This window comes from Protopterus annectens, chromosome 11.part0, assembly GCF_019279795.1.
Source record: "Protopterus annectens isolate FY-2018-M chromosome 11.part0, PAN1.0, whole genome shotgun sequence".
NCBI classification, from domain to species: Eukaryota; Metazoa; Chordata; order Ceratodontiformes; family Protopteridae; genus Protopterus; species Protopterus annectens.
Genome location: NC_056745.1, coordinates 12,001,353 through 12,021,131, shown reverse-complemented (window position 1 = coordinate 12,021,131; position 19,779 = coordinate 12,001,353). Strand labels below are relative to the sequence as shown.

Below are 19,779 nucleotides of genomic sequence, written 5' to 3'. Positions count from 1 at the left end.
GGAATATCTTTAAAACAAATAATGAGATATTCCGTATACTGGGTGATAAACCCATATTTACTACAAAGGTAGGACGTAACATGAAGTCCTTGTTAGAGGCAGGTTTTGTTTCTAACAATAAACAGGGTAAAAGATGTGGAAGTAAACCTTGTGGCAGGTGCTCCTATTGTCCTTATATACTACAAGATACTTCTATTTCTCTTGATAATAAAAACAAAAGTCATGTTTTTTTAAAAAGTGGCAATTGTTGCTCCAGCAAATTAGTTTATATAGCTAGGCGCAACACCTGTTCTTCCTTTTATATAGGAAGACAGAGAGAATGTTCAAAACTAGAATATATGAACATCTTTATGATATTAAAAACAACAAAGATACTAATGCATTATACAAACACAGTATTTTATGTACCAAGTTTACATGTTTTAAGTTTGGTATACTTGAATTTGTAACAGTGGAAGCAAGGGGTGGGGATTGGCAAAATGTATTGTACAAAAAGGAGCTATTGTGGCAATTAAGGCTAGCTGCTGATTATCCACCAGGGCTCAACGAGCATATCACTATAATGCCAATTCTCAAGGAAAAGGAAGACTCAGTTTAGCAATATCAAAGACATTTGTAAACATATTTGTGAACATATTTATACATACTTTTTTGTTATGATGAGTTCATGTAATGGACTAGTATTTTATATTATTTATGTCTTGAGAATATTTGATTTTTTATATTCATTACTGAGTAAAATAATTTTATTCTATTTTAATTAACTGGTGTTTACATATTCAGGAGTTGTGATTTTTCATTGATGGAATTGGTTGGATTAGAACCAATGACTAACCAGCAACATGTATTTAAATGTGAACATTTTCAATGGTAACTTGTTCTGAAGAAGTCATACTAGTTGATGAAAGCGCTCAACAACTTTGGTTTATTATTTTTAATATTAAAACAGTATTGTGGACTCGCAACGTTGTGCTCTTTATTTTATCTGGAATTACTGAATTAAGTAAATGACTTACTATCCTCTAGATTTAGCTTTCTTCTAAACATGTTTACTTTTAAGCTGTTTAATGAAAGTTACTGCCGACCCCAGAAAACAAATTAAACATGGTTGATTCATCATATCCCCTTAGAAGCAATTCTTCAGTTGAACTTTACAGGCCTCCCCTTCTCATTAATCACTTGTGAAAAGTCTATGAGCGTGACCCTGTTGAAAGGAACAGTCTATCAGGAAATTACTACCTTAGGAAAAATCTCTCTTTTTAAGACAAAATTGAAGGAATGTATGGGCCTACTAAATGTCTGTACATGTTTTAGAGATGCTGGTCAGAATGTTTTTGCCCCATTCAAGCCTTGAATGATATAGATCCTTGAGCGACCTGTTGAATATTTTTTTATTTAGTAGTAGATTTCTTCTACCTATGTGTATACCTTAATGCACATATGTATCTTACCAAATTACCCTAATCAAAATTTCTTTTATTTTCTTTCATATATAATTGTAAATGTTTGTTATTTAGCAGATGTCTGTTAAGGTTACTTGTACTGTAACTGCAATATGGCCCTGATAAGGGCCAAAAACGTTTGTGAAACAATCCACTAACCCAATTATCAAGCAAAAAGTAAAATAATTAAAATATTCTAATAATCCATTTCTTTATCATTGTTGCCATGAATGTTCTACATTTAAAGGCAAACAAATTGTTTATAGCTTTTATCTTCCATTTATTACAAAGATTTTTATATGCCCCTTTCCAGTCCTCAGAAAATTTGCTGTCCTGACAAAATTTGCTAAAAATAATTTCTTCTCTTACATATATTCAAGCCAGTGCTTTTAATTATAGAATTTTCATCCTCCATTGTGTGATAAATTATGACACTTTCTGTTAATATTCATTCACGAAACTACATTTGTCAAACTTATATCAGTGTTCTTAATAATTTATATTTTCTTTCATGTTCTAATGAGAACACGTATGAAATGATCAGAAGAATATGATACTCTATTACTTTTCCAGTTATGACAAGACACTCAGAACTGATATTTGTCAGAAACTGAACAGGAAGTGTGTTAGAGAGGTTCGGGCATGTGGTGGCCGTAGTTACAGAAATCTGAAAATTGTGTATAGACAAGGGTATTAAGGATGGTTATCTATATATCACTCTGGTATACTTGGCTGTCAAAGGTTACATTTTAGACCAAGAATTACTGTTCATTGAGGATATTGTTTAGTTAAAAAGGTAAGTAACAGTACTTGTGATGACATTGTTATACACATTTGCTATCATAATGCTTTACTTAAAGGAAACCATGTTTTATATAGGCAATTTACATGTTCTGGTAAGAAATTATTAACCTTCTCTTTAAGTCTGCAGGGTCACCCATTGCTGCATAAGTCCACTTGAAATGCCATTGCAGAAGAAACATTCAGATTCTGAGTGTATCAGAAACTTCACAAATCAGGCATGTACTACAAGATGTGATTTAATTCAGAACATAGATAGATTCCATAAACATATAGAATATGACAGAACGTTTAGCCAGGAGAATGAACTCCAAATGAATCTACAGACTGATGAAGTGAATAAATTACACAGCTCTAATTATGTGAAGAGCTTCACATTTCCTGGTGGCTTTGTAACACCCTATCAGACCCATGCCTGGGAGACATCTACTACAAAGATGTACCATAACCACAAGACATATGAAGGAATTAAAGAAGTCTGTGAAAAGGAAAATAGTTTGCCAGGAGTGAAACACTGCAGCTTTGCAGAAGGTAGTAAGGGCTTTTCTCAGAAGCCCTACCTTGCAGTACATAAGAAAATCCACACAGAACAGGAAAACCCTAAAGGTTTGGAGACATTAAAACCAGAAAAGCCTTATAAATGTGCCACATGTGACAAGAGTTTTATATGGAAGTGCCTACTCACTTATCACGAGAAAACTCACAATGAGAGTGAGCCATATAAATGTGTTAAATGTGGCAAGAGGTTTTTATGGAAGTATAAGCTTGCATATCATGAGAAAATGCACACCGGGGAGAAGAAATACAAATGTGTAACATGTAATCAGAATTTTTATTGCAAGAGCCAACTCACTTACCATGAAAAAATCCACACAGGTGATGGGCTACATAAGTGTAACATGTGTGCTAAGAGTTTTAAAAGCAAGAGTCATCTCATAGGGCATGAGAGAACCCACACTGGTGACAGGCCATATAGGTGTGCCACGTGTAACAAGAGTTTTAAAGTCAAGAGCCATCTGTCATGCCACGAACAAACCCACAGTGGGAAGAAACCATTCAAGTGTACCACATGCGACAAAAGCTTTATGTGGAAGAGTGAACTCATTAACCATGAGAGAACCCACAGTGGTGAAAAACCATACAAATGTGCCACATGTGACAAAAGTTTTAGGATAAAGAGGACATTGTTATGCCATGAGAGAAAACACAGTGGTGATAGACCATACAAATGTACCATATGCGATAAGACTTTTATAAGGAGCTCTGGTCTTGTATCTCATACTAAAATTCATACTGAGGACAAGCCATATATGTGTGCAATGTGTGACAAGACATTTAAGTATAAGCTGACTCTCTTACATCATCAGAAATCTCACACTGATGACAGGCCATATAAGTGTGTCACTTGTAACAAGAGTTTTAAGTTGAAGATGGACGCCATAGACCATGAGAAACAACACGCTGGTGACAGACCGTATAAATGTGCCACATGTGGCAAAAGGTTCATAAAGAACTGGCACCTCACATCCCACAATAAAACCCACATAGAGGAGATGCCATATAAATGTGCAATATGTGACAGAAAATTTAGGTGGAAAACATCCCTCACTCGACATGGAAAAATCCACACTATATAAGTGTACAATGTGTGCCAAACATTTTATAAGCAAACAAAGTCTCGTATACCATGAGACAATCCACACAGTGTTCACCTTGTGCAGGTACTCACCAAGACTTTGGGATGAATTCAGTTCTAGCAATACTACTCACCTTTGCTTGCTGACTTATCTCTCCATCCGGAGCCCTGTTCATACTAAAGACTTAAAGTTATAAAATACCAGATATGCAAGCATAAATGAGAGTAACGTGGAATAAAGATGCCCAGGAAGTTCCAATATTGATAGGAACAACAGGGCTGCTAAAACATTTAAACCATAGTTAAGTATGGTACTAAACCAGATGACTCCATATGGACTACAGGAGGCCTTTGTAGGTGCTGAGAGAGCAAGCAGAAGTGCTACTGCAAATTGTTATTTATTTTTTTCTGAAAATATAGTAATAACATTTGACCCTGAAAAACATGGGAGTGCAACTCTTACAGCAGAAAACACTGAAGTAACTAGCAGATGTAAATCTGAAAGAGGCCTGTGGTATAAAAGAACTGGAACAAGAGGTTGTGTATAAACATCTGAGAATAGATGAAATGTTAGCAGTACAGCATAAGCAAATGAAAGCAGAGTTTAAGAAGGCATATTTCAGAAAGATTTAAGCAATTACAGAAACTGTTGTGATATGTAAAAGTGAAGCTCAAAATGTAAATTGGCTTGCCCCATGTGTCTGCCATTGTGGGACTAAATGCATGTTTGCTGACATCAGATGCTAACTTAGTTTATCTTCTAAAATGATAACCTGGCTTAGATTATTAGAAACATTTCAAAAAGGAGTGGGTATGGAAATAGAAATTTGTCAGAAAGTAGGTTGCAACAAAAAGTGACTAGAAGACAATTGGAAAAAGTGCAATTCCAGAGGCAATTTGATTCCTGGGACAATTATGTATTAATTAAGATGTGATGCATGAATGGCTAAGCTGAGGTTAATTTATATCAACATTTAATTCAAAAGGTAAAAGGCTAATAATTGCATCTGAAGACAATGGGCTGCATTCAGACTGGTTCACAAAATCTGTAGAAAAAGGGAGAAATACCAACAAATATACATAGTAGAACTTGAAACGGTTGCCTAGCTTGCTGCAAGCTGTGATTTAATACTGTGTGGAGGATCTGTGTGCTGAAAAGCACTATAACTTGGCAAGGTTGTTGCACAGGAAACTGAAAACTGTATAAAATACGAGAAGCTAAGAAGCACTACAAACATCGGGACAAATCAGGGAAAATGAAGTTAGTGAACACATGGGGCATCAAATACCAAAAGATAAGAAAGGAAAAGCAAGGAGAAGCAGAAACAAGGAAATGTGATATTGTAGCAATGAAAATGACTAAGGAACAGTAACTGTTAAAGACCTACCTTCAGTCACTGCACTCTCCTGTGTTTCCATAGAACTAAAGTCATAAGTATCAGGAGATACAAGAAGAAAGTAGAGCAATGTGCAATAAGGAATCCCATGTAATTCCAATACGAGTAAGAACAGCTGTCCTAATATAATTCCAATATGAGTAAGAACAGCTGTCCTAATGTAATTCCAATATGAGTAAGAACAGCTGTCCTAATGTAATTCCAATATGAGTAAGAACAGCTGTCCTAATGTAATTCCAATATGAGTAAGAACAGCTGTCCTAATGTAATTCCAATATGAGTAAGAACAGCTGTCCTAATGTAATTCCAATATGAGTAAGAACAGCTGTCCTAATGTAATTTCAGTATGAGTAAGAACAGCTGTCCTAATGTAATTCCAATATGAGTAAGAACAGCTGTCCTAATGTAATTCCAGTATGAGTAAGAACAGCTGTCCTAATGTAATTCCAATATGAGTAAGAACAGCTGTCCTAATGTAATTTCAGTATGAGTAAGAACAGCTGTCCTAATGTAATTCCAATATGAGTAAGAACAGCTGTCCTAATGTAATTCCAATATGAGTAAGAACAGCTGTCCTAATGTAATTCCAATATGAGTAAGAACAGCTGTCCTAATGTAATTCCAATATGAGTAAGAACAGCTGTCCTAATGTAATTCCAATATGAGTAAGAACAGCTGTCCTAATGTAATTCCAATATGAGTAAGAACAGCTGTCCTAATGTAATTTCAGTATGAGTAAGAACAGCTGTCCTAATGTAATTCCAGTATGAGTAAGAACAGCTGTCCTAATGTAATTCCAATATGAGTAAGAACAGCTGTCCTAATGTAATTCCAATATGAGTAAGAACAGCTGTCCTAATGTAATTCCAATATGAGTAAGAACAGCTGTCCTAATGTAATTCCAATATGAGTAAGAACAGCTGTCCTAATGTAATTCCAATATGAGTAAGAACAGCTGTCCTAATGTAATTCCAATATGAGTAAGAACAGCTGTCCTAATGTAATTTCAGTATGAGTAAGAACAGCTGTCCTAATGTAATTCCAATATGAGTAAGAACAACTGTCCTAATGTAATTTCAGTATGAGTAAGAACAGCTGTCCTAATGTAATTCCAATATGAGTAAGAACAGCTGTCCTAATGTAATTTCAGTATGAGTAAGAACAGCTGTCCTAATGTAATTCCAATATGAGTAAGAACAGCTGTCCTAATGTAATTCCAATATGAGTAAGAACAGCTGTCCTAATGTAATTCCAATATGAGTAAGAACAGCTGTCCTAATGTAATTTCAATATGAGTAAGAACAGCTGTCCTAATGTAATTCCAATATGAGTAAAAACAGCTGTCCTAATGTAATTTCAGTATGAGTAAGAACAGCTGTCCTAATGTAATTCCAATATGAGTAAGAACAGCTGTCCTAATGTAATTCCAATATGAGTAAGAACAGCTGTCCTAATGTAATTCCAATATGAGTAAGAACAGCTGTCCTAATGTAATTCCAATATGAGTAAGAACAGCTGTCCTAATGTAATTTCAGTATGAGTAAGAACAGCTGTCCTAATGTAATTCCAATATGAGTAAGAACAGCTGTCCTAATGTAATTCCAGTATGAGTAAGAACAGCTGTCCTAATGTAATTTCAGTATGAGTAAGAACAGCTGTCCTAATGTAATTCCAGTATGAGTAAGAACAGCTGTCCTAATGTAATTCCAATATGAGTAAGAACAGCTGTCCTAATGTAATTCCAATATGAGTAAGAACAGCTGTCCTAATGTAATTCCAATATGAGTAAGAACAGCTGTCCTAATGTAATTCCAATATGAGTAAGAACAGCTATCCTAATGTAATTCCAATACGAGTAAGAACAGCTGTCCTAATGTAATTCCAATACGAGTAAGAACAGCTGTCCTAATGTAATTCCAATACGAGTAAGAACAGCTGTCCTAATGTAATTCCAGTATGAGTAAGAACAGCTGTCCTAATGTAATTTCAGTATGAGTAAGAACAGCTCTCCTAATGTAATTCCAGTATGAGTAAGAACAGCTGTCCTAATGTAATTCCAATATGAGTAAGAACAGCTGTCCTAATGTAATTCCAATATGAGTAAGAACAGCTGTCCTAATGTAATTCCAATATGAGTAAGAACAGCTGTCCTAATGTAATTCCAATATGAGTAAGAACAGCTGTCCTAATGTAATTCCAATATGAGTAAGAACAGCTGTCCTAATGCAATTTCATTATGAGTAAGAACAGCTGTCCTAATATAATTCCAATATGAGTAAGAACAGCTGTCCTAATGTAATTCCAATATGAGTAAGAACAGCTGTCCTAATGTGATTCCAATATGAGTAAGAACAGATGTCCTAATGTGATTCCAATACGAGTAAGAACAGCTGTCCTAATGTAATTCCAATATGAGTAAGAACAGCTGTCCTAATGTAATTTCAGTATGAGTAAGAACAGCTGTCCTAATGTAATTCCAATATGAGTAAGAACAGCTGTCCTAATGTAATTCCAATATGAGTAAGAACAGCTGTCCTAATGTAATTCCAATATGAGTAAGAACAGCTGTCCTAATGTAATTTCAGTATGAGTAAGAACAGCTGTCCTAATGTAATTCCAATATGAGTAAGAACAGCTGTCCTAATGTAATTCCAATATGAGTAAGAACAGCTGTCCTAATGTAATTCCAATATGAGTAAGAACAGCTGTCCTAATGTAATTTCAGTATGAGTAAGAACAGCTGTCCTAATGTAATTCCAATACGAGTAAGAACAGCTGTCCTAATGTGATTCCAGTACGAGTAAGAACAGCTGTCCTAATGTGATTCCAATACGAGTAAGAACAGCTGTCCTAACAACAAAGCATTCCTAAGCGCACTTAAATATACAGCCAGACTAATACATAAGAAGGTAATTCTGGATATGGTGCAGGTGCTGAAAACAGCAGTCTTGGCAAATATTAAACACTGAAGGATTGCGTATTTAACTATACCTCAACCAGAAATGGTATCCATTCCTCTCATGGTATTAAAAACCTAAACACTGACAGAAATTTAAATGTGAGGATCAGTGCTGAGAGCACTAAAAATCATGGATTAAAGAACCATTGATTTCATAAACAGCAACAATGTGCTGACTAAAGAAAGTCTCCGTGCCTCTCATGGAAAAACATAGAAAGTGTGAAACCATATGAATGCACCACTTGTGGCAAAAGCTTTGTAAGGATGTGTTCCCTCGCATACTGTGGGAAAACCCACATGTGATAGACCATAAATGTGCAAAATGTGGCAGAAGTTTCACAGGGAATTTTCTTCATGACCCATGAGAAAAGCAGGAAAGTATATTGCCAAATCACCTTGTCCTTTTTGTGGATAATTAGATAAATTGTATAATTTTTAGACAACAGACAGTAAAACCAGGAATGGTTAAACACTTTTCTTTTGATATAAGAATGATACTGGACCTTGATAAATGTTAAAAAACATCAAGAAAATATCATTCTGTGAAAGGAGTATGATCTAAAAATATTAAAAAAAGGCATTTATAAGCATCTGGAAATTAAAGAGGGGTCAGCAATGCAATATAAACAATTAAAAGCGTAATAAGATATATTTTAGAAGACTGAAAGTAATAACTAGAAAGTATATTGAAATCTACTAATAAAGTTTATGCTATAAGTCAGCTTGCATTCTTTGCTCAGATGTAACAGATTTGATTTGATTGGCTGGCCTCAAAAAGTATACAATTAGATATAAAAGCAAGAAACTTGCTTCATGCATATTGAATGATGTATAAAAACAAAGTGTGTCTTAGTCATGCATCTCTCAATTTGAAAGAGATGTGGATCTAGAATTTGACTGTATGTATAGGTCTTTAATTATGGGACTCTATATGCGTCTTATTAGTGTATGGCATGATCATAGATCCCTCAATTTCAAAGAGATGCGGGCTTTATAAATAGGTCTGTAGTTGTAGGACTGCATGCGTATCTATTAATGCTACCAGATCCAAATATAGCAATAGGGTTGCCACCTTTTCAAATGCCCAAAGTGAGACATTTTTGGTACAAACGTCAGATTTTGCAGGCTGAAACATACCCAAAGCCAGTATAAAGGACAGAACTTCACTTTTTTGCCTAAATAAAAGCTTATTCTTGTAGCATTTTAGTTGCTTATAACATTTAGGTGTTTCAGATGCAGAATAACTGTTTTATGTAACTATTAGATAAATTATAGGAAATAATTTTGTCCTAAAATCTCAGGTCATTTGCCATTTTTGCAATTTTTTTGCAGGACACAACTTCCCAAAGAGGGACTGTCCCTCGCAAAGTGGGACAGGTGATAACCCTTTATAGCAATGATTCTAAGCTATGACATCCTTGATTGCATTAGCAGAAGCATTTTGGGAGCGCATATGTAAATCAGTTCAGAAGTGAATAAAAAACGGATAACAACAGGAAGTGCTGAAAACCAAAAGAAAGAATATAAAGAACATGATCACGTCAAAAAAAAGAAAGAAAAAATGGGAGAATTTCTAATTTCCCATCCACTGGTCCATGTTGCACTTATAGGGTTTGGAAAGGGCTGTGCTTCACATTGATGGGAAGCCTATTCCAGAAATGGGGATTCCCTGAGATACGTAGTTGTCCCTCCATCATGTCCTGTTTCAGATGCAAGTAAAGTTTAAATCCTTTGATCTAGCAGTTCTGGTGCTGAACTTTTTGTGGCTATGGAAAAGGTCCATCAGAGGGGGATCCAAAGATGATTTTGTATTAACATGGTTCATAGGTTCATAGGTTCATACTAGGCTATCTGCCCTAGGGCATTTATAAGCCTAGCCAGAATGTGTTTGGCTTTCGCCACCCATTTTAAATTTATTTTGCTATGCCCTTTTTCGAGGTTAGTATACTGTGCCTCTGTCTAACAGTGACACAGAAGTGATACCCGGGATAAACCTACGATCTCCCATCCACTCATCAAGATTCCTCTTGAAGAGAGTCAATGAGGGACTCTGCCTAACCTGGACTGGGATTTTATTCCAGAGTGAAGGGAGCCTCTGGGTTATGAATCTGTCCCTCCAGCATGTCCTATTTATTTCAGTGCTGAGGTTCAAGTCTCTCGAGCGCGTAGCTCGATGGGATTTGGATTTTCTGAAGTGCAGCATGTCCATTAATTCCGGGTTGGACATGGCTTTATACGTCAGGCACAGATCGCCTCTGAACAGGCGGTATGCCACTGAGTAGAGCTGGAGTTTCTTTAACCGGGCAGCATATGGCATCTGTTTGAGCCCTTTGATCCTCTTGGTGAGGTACTTTTGGGGTCTTTCCAGTTGCTGCAGGTGTCTGGTAAGGTACATCCCAAAAGGGGCATTGTACTCAATTATGCACCTGATGAAGGATGAGTAAAGAGGCACGATGACCTCCCCTGATCTAGATGTGAATCCCTTCATGATTAGGTGGGCTATATAAAATGTTTTTCTAACCATTTTGGCCACGTGGTTGTCAAATGAGAGATTGCTATCAACTTGGGTCCCCAGGTCCCTAATTACTTCTTCTGTATTTAATGGATTACCACCTATATGGTAATTTGTGGGCACTTTGTTTTTGCCAAAGGGGATGACTATACACTTTTTGGCATTTAGCTTGAGGCCATGGCTCTGGCACCAGTTGTCTGTTTCTATGAGGCCCTTTTGGAGGATGCTTGTGTCGGCTGGAGAGTCGATTATGGCGCCCAGTTTGCAGTCATCTGCAAACTTGGTCAGCCACAGTCCTTCCGTGTTTGCCTGTACCTCCGAGAAATATATACCGAACAAGAGAGGTCCCAGGACTGAGCCTTGTGGGACACCACTTGTAACTGGTTTGGAGTCTGACATGGCTCCAGCAATTCTAACCATGTGGGTTCTGTCCTTGAGCCAGTTTGCAATCCATCTAATGACACAGGGGTTTATATTTAAGCTGGTGAGCTTATCTATAATGCCCAAGTGGGGTATTGTATCGAAGGCTTTTGCGAGGTCCAGGTAGGCTGTGTGGACCACCTTCCCCTCGTCAATGGCCTTGGTGACTGTTTCAAAGAAATCAACCAGGTTTAAGAGGCCGGATCTGCCCTTAACAAAGCCGAACTGGGTAGGATCCAGTGTCTGTAGGTCCCCAATATCTTTATTTATGAGGTCCATGATGATCCTTTCCATAGCTTTGCAGACCAAGCTAGTCAGGCTTATGGGGCGATAGTTTCCAGGATCCGTTGAGGAACCACCTTTATGGAGAGGGACCACTGTTGCTGTACGCCACTCTTTGGGCACATATCATGTAGTAAGGCTGAGTTTGAACAGTTGTGTTATGTTTGCATTACAACCAGATTAGTTGTTTACTTAGAGAAGAGTATGGCTGCAGCTTGAATTCAACAAACATCCCTGTTGAGTGACATCTTACCTCCTTTGTGGGTATGATCTGAAATCATGTAGGCCATTTGGCAGATAGCTGAAAGTACAATCCCTGATGGTTGAAACCTTTTTAAATAGTTTAAAAATGACAAACAGCTTCAATAAATTCCGAAGAAAAGACAATTGGAAAGCCCAAACTGCAGTGTCAAATAAAAAAATGCTGTTAAGAACCACTTTTTAAGAATTAATTCATGAATGGCTAAAGAGTTGTAAAGTTAAGCAAAATATGAAAGGCTGAGTATAGCAGCTCAAGACTATGAATTGTACAGGATGATTCACAAAACCTTTGGAAAAAGGAGACCTAGAGAAATGCTCTGCAGTACAAACCTAGAAAAAATGACATCTTGTAGCCAGCTGTGATATGCAAATGTCACAGGATCTTTGTAAAAAAACACAAATAATGGGGCACGTCCACTTGGAATTGTACAAGTATTACAGTATAGAAATTGTCAACTTCAAATCAAGAAGCACTGAAAGGATAAAGCAGTAAAAACTGATGAATATTAAGTCATAATAATATCAGATCATCGAATGCCCACTGTTAGGGTATAAGAATATAATGGATAAAATGGGTATTTAAGGAGGAAGGAGAACAACATTACAAACGATTAAATATCCTAGTTAGTGCTTATGGTGTTCTACATCCTGAGACACACAGTGTGTGACCATTGGTGTCACGCTGCCTCATGTAATCAGGACTTACCTTCACTGGACACAGTGTGTGACCATTGGTGACACGCTGTCTCATATAATCAGGACTTACCTTCACTGGACACAGTGTGTGACCATTGGTCACATGCTGTCTCATATCAATACTTAACTTCACCGGACACATACTGTGTGACCATTGGTGTCATGCTGTCTCATATAATCAGGACTTAACTTCACTGGACACACAGTTTGTGACCATTGGTGACACACTATCTCATATAATCAGGACTTAGCTTCACTGGTGCCTCCTTAATATAATTCAGCCCATCTACCAAGAGACAATGTAGCTCAGTCTGTCTTACCTTCATGCACAAATTAACCTTTTTCTTAACAAATTAACATTTATCAACAAACACGGGTTCAGAATGACCATCATTCTCACCTAGCTAGTAGTAGGTACTATAGATATGGAGCATATATACAAGCCATACTCACAAAAAGAGGGCATATAAGATGCATATTAAAAGAATGGCTGGCTCTGTGGCAAATCCGAGATTATGACCTCCTCTAAATAGTTGCACATGTGTAAATATTCACAAGCTTCCCCCTTATTCTTTTTTTTGTTGTTGTTTAACCTTCACCTATATGCCTATCAGCATTACCCTCATCCAGCTGTATCCTACAGTACAGCATACTGGCCCAACTGTTTGATTCACTCACATCCTATCTCCTCCCATTGGGCACCTCTGTCCATGCCATTGTCAGACCCCTTGTTATTCCTAAGTTCTATTCTCCCAATGGTCATGTCCACCTATCCTACTTTTCTGTACTACATACCTCTTACTGCAGACTTTCCTTCCACTCTTCCTTAAATAAAGGCTTTTGGATATTGCATTAGTTCTTCTGTATTGCTTTTAGTTATCTCATATACTCCAGCTTCCATGTACACCATACATTGTGTGTGTGTGTGTGTCAGTTTCCTTAGACGTTGGGCCCATTCACTTTGTATGAATATGGTGTCCTGAACCAAGCAGGTGCTGACCAGAGGAGACCATTATCCAAATAACGGTGAAAGAATTTGTGTCCCTACCTGTGCCCCAGCACAAATTGTCTGTCAAGAGATGGCATCCTTATCTCAGTGGCCTGAAGCCTTGACTTCATCCACCCCCAGACTGGAGCCACCCTTTATTTGACATGGACTCGAATTGTCCCCAGGCCTGGGAATTGTCTGACAGTGTTCCCTTCCTAGCAGCCCTCTTTATTCATGATCTGGGCTCTGGGGATGTTTTTGTTATGTCTCTAATCCCTTCCTCTAGATGGTTGGTATGAGCAACACATTACTGCAGGACATCATATGCCCTTCTTCTTAATATACATGTTCCTACATGGATGTCTGTGAGGGTACCATCACTAGCCACACCCATATCTCTCAGTCTCTGACCATTGGTAACATGCTGACCTCTCATACAAGAGCAATTTGCTACCTGAACCCTCTCTCACCCCTCCCTCTTGGACAGGTGAACAAGCATAACCACTAACTCCCATCAGTCCTTGCTGTTTCATCCAGAGGCACTATTCAAACAAAGGTCATCTGGGTCATATGACTTTATCACTACTGTATAGCCAATTAAAACTGTTGTTATTTTAATCTGTATCATATATCTGTAATCCACTGTTTATGGTCATGCTTTATATGAATAGATTGTGCTTCTATTTACAAGCAGAATTTCAAATTTACAAGTAAAACACAGTTTATTGTTGACCAGTTTGCTGTTCTTTGTGTATACAGATGTCATGAGCTTGTATATGTGTTCCACGCACAATACGAATATTACACTATTGGTCTTTTTATGAGAGCATGTCATTAGTGACTTTAGTAATATCAGAATGCAGTTGCCATTGTCTACATTTTACATATGCAAAATTGCTCAACTTTTGATATATATGTGCATTTTTTTCTGTAGTATAGTAGTCCTATGTTTATACTACTTTGTGTATTTGTAGAAATTAAGTTTGTATTCTGGACTTTGTAAATGATTTAATGAAAATAAATGTCAGCTTCATGTAGTAATCTCTCTGTGACAATTCTTTTTGATAGTGGCATCACAACCACACCTTCAGAAAAAAAAAGCACATGGTCAGGCAGTTGGCTTAGAGGATTAGGAAGCTGTTTCCTGTTGTCCAGTGGTGCAGGGTTTGATTCATTTAGCCTTCATTGCCTGTGTGACTCTTAGCAAGTCACTTAACCAGACATCGCTCCCAGGCTGAATCTGAAAATGCTCCAGTGATCTACCCAAGAAAACAAATACAATAGAAAAAAAAATGAATGAAATAAAAGTGCTTTCTATACAGCATGACCATGCAGAAAGTGTACCATCAATAGCCCTGTTGTAGTATTAAGCCATTTAGACACTGACACAAGTATATTTTTATCTCATGTCAGAGAGGTATATACTGAAGAGAAAGGACAAGGACAGAGCCCTGTGGGTATAAACATTCACAGATTGTTGAATGACTGCACCTACTTTTCAAGAGCTCTTGTCCATCTTTCCTGTGCCTGCAGGTTGACAGCGCCTACATTTCTTAAAACTGAACAAGAAAAAAGAGTGACGGGAGAAAGAAGGGAAAAAGAACAGCAGCGCCTGTTTACAACCCCATTACACCTAAAATAACCGAGAAAACGTTACATCATTCATGTAGAAACGCCAGCCTGCACACACCATTTCAAGAATTGCAACTGGAATTGCCATAGCATGAAGTTTTGTGGCTTTTTTGGACCCCATATCCTTCCACAGCTACACCTGCCACCCATGAAAACAATTCGTAGTCCTGCTTTGCAGATGGCGAAATCCTGCCGTGACCTTATGATTGGTACATACCTCTCAACATCTTAACACAAGAAATCTGGACAAAGCCAAAAATAACAGTGCGACAAAAGTCCCAAAAAAAAAGATTTTAAATATTGCTCTTATGAAGTTGGAAAGTTGCTACAGTAAAAAGGTTTTTTTGTTGCCATGAATTTTCTAAAGGATATGAAGTCTGAAATTCAAATGTCTTGTCATTCAGTTGACAAATACCTTGTTTAATTACTACTGCCCTTTACTGCTTGATGTTTTGTGTAAAGCATACCTTTGTTACCACAGCTAAACTCTCCTTTATAATGTAACATATTTTTGTATATTGTAATGGCAAGACATAATATTGTTCTTTGTACTGTACTGTGTGTGACTTATCTCTGCATATATTTGTAACTAAGATTTGGTCTTAATTTAGGCCAAGACTTAAACTCTGATGGACCTATTGTATGCTGTAATCATCTTTGTATTTGCCATCTTTGCTTACAAATACACTCCTTCTCTCATAATGTTACACTATTCTATAATACCCATACTGCTGGCTACTTATGTAATCACCTTGTATGAAAACCAGATGTTTATTGATTATCAGTACCCAAATGGCCATACTATCACTCCAGATGTAAAACAGCCCACCTTTAGCCATACTAGACAATATGGGTCCAACTCTAAGCCTTGCTCACTCTTTCAGCATGCAAACCCCAGGCACACAAGCTCTAGATTCAAACAATATTACAAACTTTTAAACAAACTCCTGAAACTTATCACTAAGTATACCCCTAGTCTTATACTTGGTGGTGACATTCATCCCAACCCTGGCCCATCCACTTCTGATATATATACCCCCTGTATCTGCCACCAAAACCACAAAACTACAATTAGACTACCAACTCTCTCCTGGCCGGTCATCTCAATATTAGAAGCATCAATAACAAGGTACATGAACTGCATGCACTCCTGGCTGTCCACCCCCTGAGATTCTCTGTCTATCTGAGACCTGGTTAAAACCTACCACAGCTAATAATGAAGTGTTATCACCTGGGTATAACATTCACAGGCTAGACCGTGCTTCCAGGAAGGGGGTGGGGTACTGTACTCTATAAATCTGCATTGAATGTGACCATAGATGTTAATCAACCACCTCAAATTAATAACTCAGAAATCCTGGCCACTAAATTGCTAATTAACAAAAGTAAATGCATCAACATTATCTGTATATATATTCCCCCGGGTAATAATATAGCCACACTTGAAGATACCCTACACTGGATTTCATGTCATTACCCACAAGAAACCCTACTACCTGATGACTTTAACATAGACCGGGCCACCTGTTACTCAGAATCCCCTACCTTCCACATCAACCTGCATGCATTTACTCAAATCATAACCACCCCAACCAGGCTAGGTAATCTCAAACATAAAGAAAGCATACTAGACTGGGTACTTGTAAATAGCAACCCCCAACTGTACACTGCTGGTACCCTCCCCGATGATCTGAGTGATCACCTTCTTACTTGCATAGTTAAGCAAAAAGTCATTATTCCTCATTAATCCTTACGCAGGAAAGTCAGAAACAAAGTAAACTTTGACCCTGTCAAATTCCAACAGGAACTTAAGTCCTGTAACTGGTCTATGTTAAAACACCTCCCCTTAGAAGAGGCAGTTGCATATTTTAACAATAGATTTCTTGATATCCTTGACTTACTTGCACCTGCCTGTTTTAAGTGAACAAAGGCAAAAACTGCCCCATGGCTGGTAAAGAATCTAGATTAAAAATTTCCATAAGAAACAAAATCTGGGCTCTATGCTGCTCCAATAAAGACCAGTACAATCATGTTAAATACAGACAAGCTAAGAATGAGACTAAAAAATCCATTCTACAAGGCAAAAAACAATACTACTGTAATTTACAGACAGCAAACCAGAACAATCCTCAGAAGTTCTGGGCAGGTCTAAATAATCTACTCCATCCTGGAAAAATGTCTCCCCCTATCCCCATTGCTACCCTTGATAAATCTCCTGAGGATGTCTCAGATAGTTTTAACCATTTCTTTACAGAGACAATTCAAGCCCTAGCTAGCCAACTACCTCCTAGCTTCCCTGGCCTTGATAGTACCACCCCTATAAATCTACTCTCGTTCAGCTTCCAGCCAGTGTCCACATCACTTATTAGTACCCTGCTCAAAAAATTAAAACCCACCACAATCTCAGCTGATCATCTCCCTGCTGAGTACCTTCAAAGATCAGCTGATGCTGTAGCCTATCCAGTATCTATACTAATTAACTGCACCATAGCAGAGGCAAAAATTCCCACCATTTGGAAAACATCCTATGTAATCCTACTACATAAAGGAGATTCCTCCACTGAATTCTCCAACTGCAGACCGATAGCTATACTTTCTCCACTAGCTAAGATTATGGAAAAAATGTATACACAAACAACTCATGCAGCACTTAATTCAGAATCACCTCATGAACCATACCCAACATGGCTTCCGTCCACACCACAGCACAACCACAGCCTTACTAGTGTTCACCAACACCATTAATAATAATGGTAACAGTAAGCAAATATCCTCAGCCCGCTTCTTGGATCTTTCAAAGGCATTTCACATGGTGGATCACCAACTTTTGATTCACACCCTCCAGTCTTTCTGTCTAAATACCAGTGCCATTCAGTGGTTTAAATCCTACCTCAGTGGGAGGCAGCAGACTGTCCTCTGGCAGAACAAGCTCTCCATCCTATTACCTAACACCCTTGGAGTGCCACAAGGCTCCATATTAGGACCCCTACCGTTTTCCATCTTTATAAACAACCTATATACAGTCATCCCGAATGTCAGCTGTATCCAATACACTGATGATTCCACCCTGATTTGCTCAGCCACATCTCCCTCAGAATTAAGGTCTGTTACCCAATCCACCTTTAATACTATATAAACTTGGCTGTCAGAACGTCGATTGTTGCTAAATCCCAAAAAAACTAAAATGCTGTTATTCTCTTCAACACAAAGGTCCACACCGTTTACCTTCACCATAAATGCAAAAGATGGCGCAATAATCACCCCCGACTCCTCTACAAAACTATTAGGAGTAATAATTGATAATAACCTAAAATTTGACCTTCATGTAACCCATATGATCAAAACCATCAATAAAAAACTAGGGTCACTGTATAGAATAAAAGCCTTCCTAACCCCTCTGGCTATGGTTGCCATAGCTCGCTCCCACCTGCTTTCAACACTTTTATATGCATCCCCCCTTCTCTCTAATCTAAATAAAACTGTACTTAATAGACTCTCAATCTGTTAAAACCACATTGTCAGGTTTGCCATTGGCCTTCCTTTTAGAACACACCATTGCATCAACCTTAAACAGCTTGGGTGGCGAGAACTTCACAGTTTAATCCAATATAACCTTTTGATTATGGCTAATAAAATCCTGTATTATCCAGATAACACACCAGCTCTTAAAAATATGATCACCCCCTCCCCACAACAATCCAAGACTGCGCCGATCCTCAAACAGACTACAAATTAAGACAATTAAAATTAACAATGTAGCCGGTGACTCCCTCTTTGCAAACTCTGCAGGCAAAGCAAGGAACCTCCTTCCAGCTAACATTACTTTGCTCTTCTTCCTATCCCAATTCAAAGCTAAACTCAAACAACATCTGGCACTAAACTGGCGTTGCCACTGTAACAAGCCTGGCTAACTCTCATCATGAATGTATATAATCTATTAATCAAATTACTGTTATTTTCTCCCCTGACTGTTACCAGGGCTAACTCGAACTTGTGATATTGTCTATTTCATGTCTGCTTATGTCATTTGTAATTATCTCCTCTGTAATATGTCTTCTTTGTTATTACTTATCTGTCTACCTTGGTAATATGCTTTCTTTGTTATTACTTATCTGTCTACCTTGGAGCTTTTCTCCCCAGACATCCACTGAAAATGGACATTAATCCAGTTGGACTATCCCAGTCAACAAATGTAAAATAAAAATAAAAAATAAATAAATAAGTATCAACCCTGCAAAGTTGGACAGGCCATGCTAGCATTTTTATCATTTGCAAGCTGAATTTCTTGTAACAACCCTGCAATAGCTTCAGGTCAAGCTGCAAGTTGTACCTGGGCATAGTGAACAAAAAAAATTGTTATGTAGGAAACCCATGATTCTTCAAAGTTGTTGAGTTAGAATCTTTAATAAATTATGTATTTTATTTATTTATTTAATCTCTGTTCATCTGATTAGTTCCATTAGACCAGCAGCCTCTTTTAAGAGGCGCCCCTAGGTGAAGGTGATAATCATACTGACTCTGGGAAATTGGACCATGACACCTGGGTTCTTTTTGAAGGAGGCAGCAGATGGTACATATAAAACTCATTCCTGTCTCTGAAGTGCCTGGGAAGAGAAGCACCATGGAGATTAGTAATGGAGAATGATATTTTGGTAAGCAGAGAGCCACAAATGTTGCCAGATGATAAAAAGGAACATAAATGTGTGCACGTGGAGAAAATGGAGACGTTTTCGGTCAATGAAACCAGACCAGT

General features: G+C 37.7%; 1 protein-coding gene across 1 annotated transcript in view; it reads left to right on the top strand.

Annotated features, from left to right (window-relative positions):
• Positions 1-2,307: 2,307 nt before the first annotated feature.
• The window catches only part of LOC122815970 (zinc finger protein 808-like), a 336,165-nt gene continuing 318,693 nt past the window's right edge, over positions 2,308-19,779 (top strand). Inside the window, exon 1 of the mRNA XM_044088854.1 lies at positions 2,308-3,877. Coding sequence (XP_043944789.1) covers positions 2,405-3,877 — 1,473 coding nt within the window. The 5' untranslated portion in view covers positions 2,308-2,404. The remainder of the gene's footprint in view (positions 3,878-19,779) is intronic.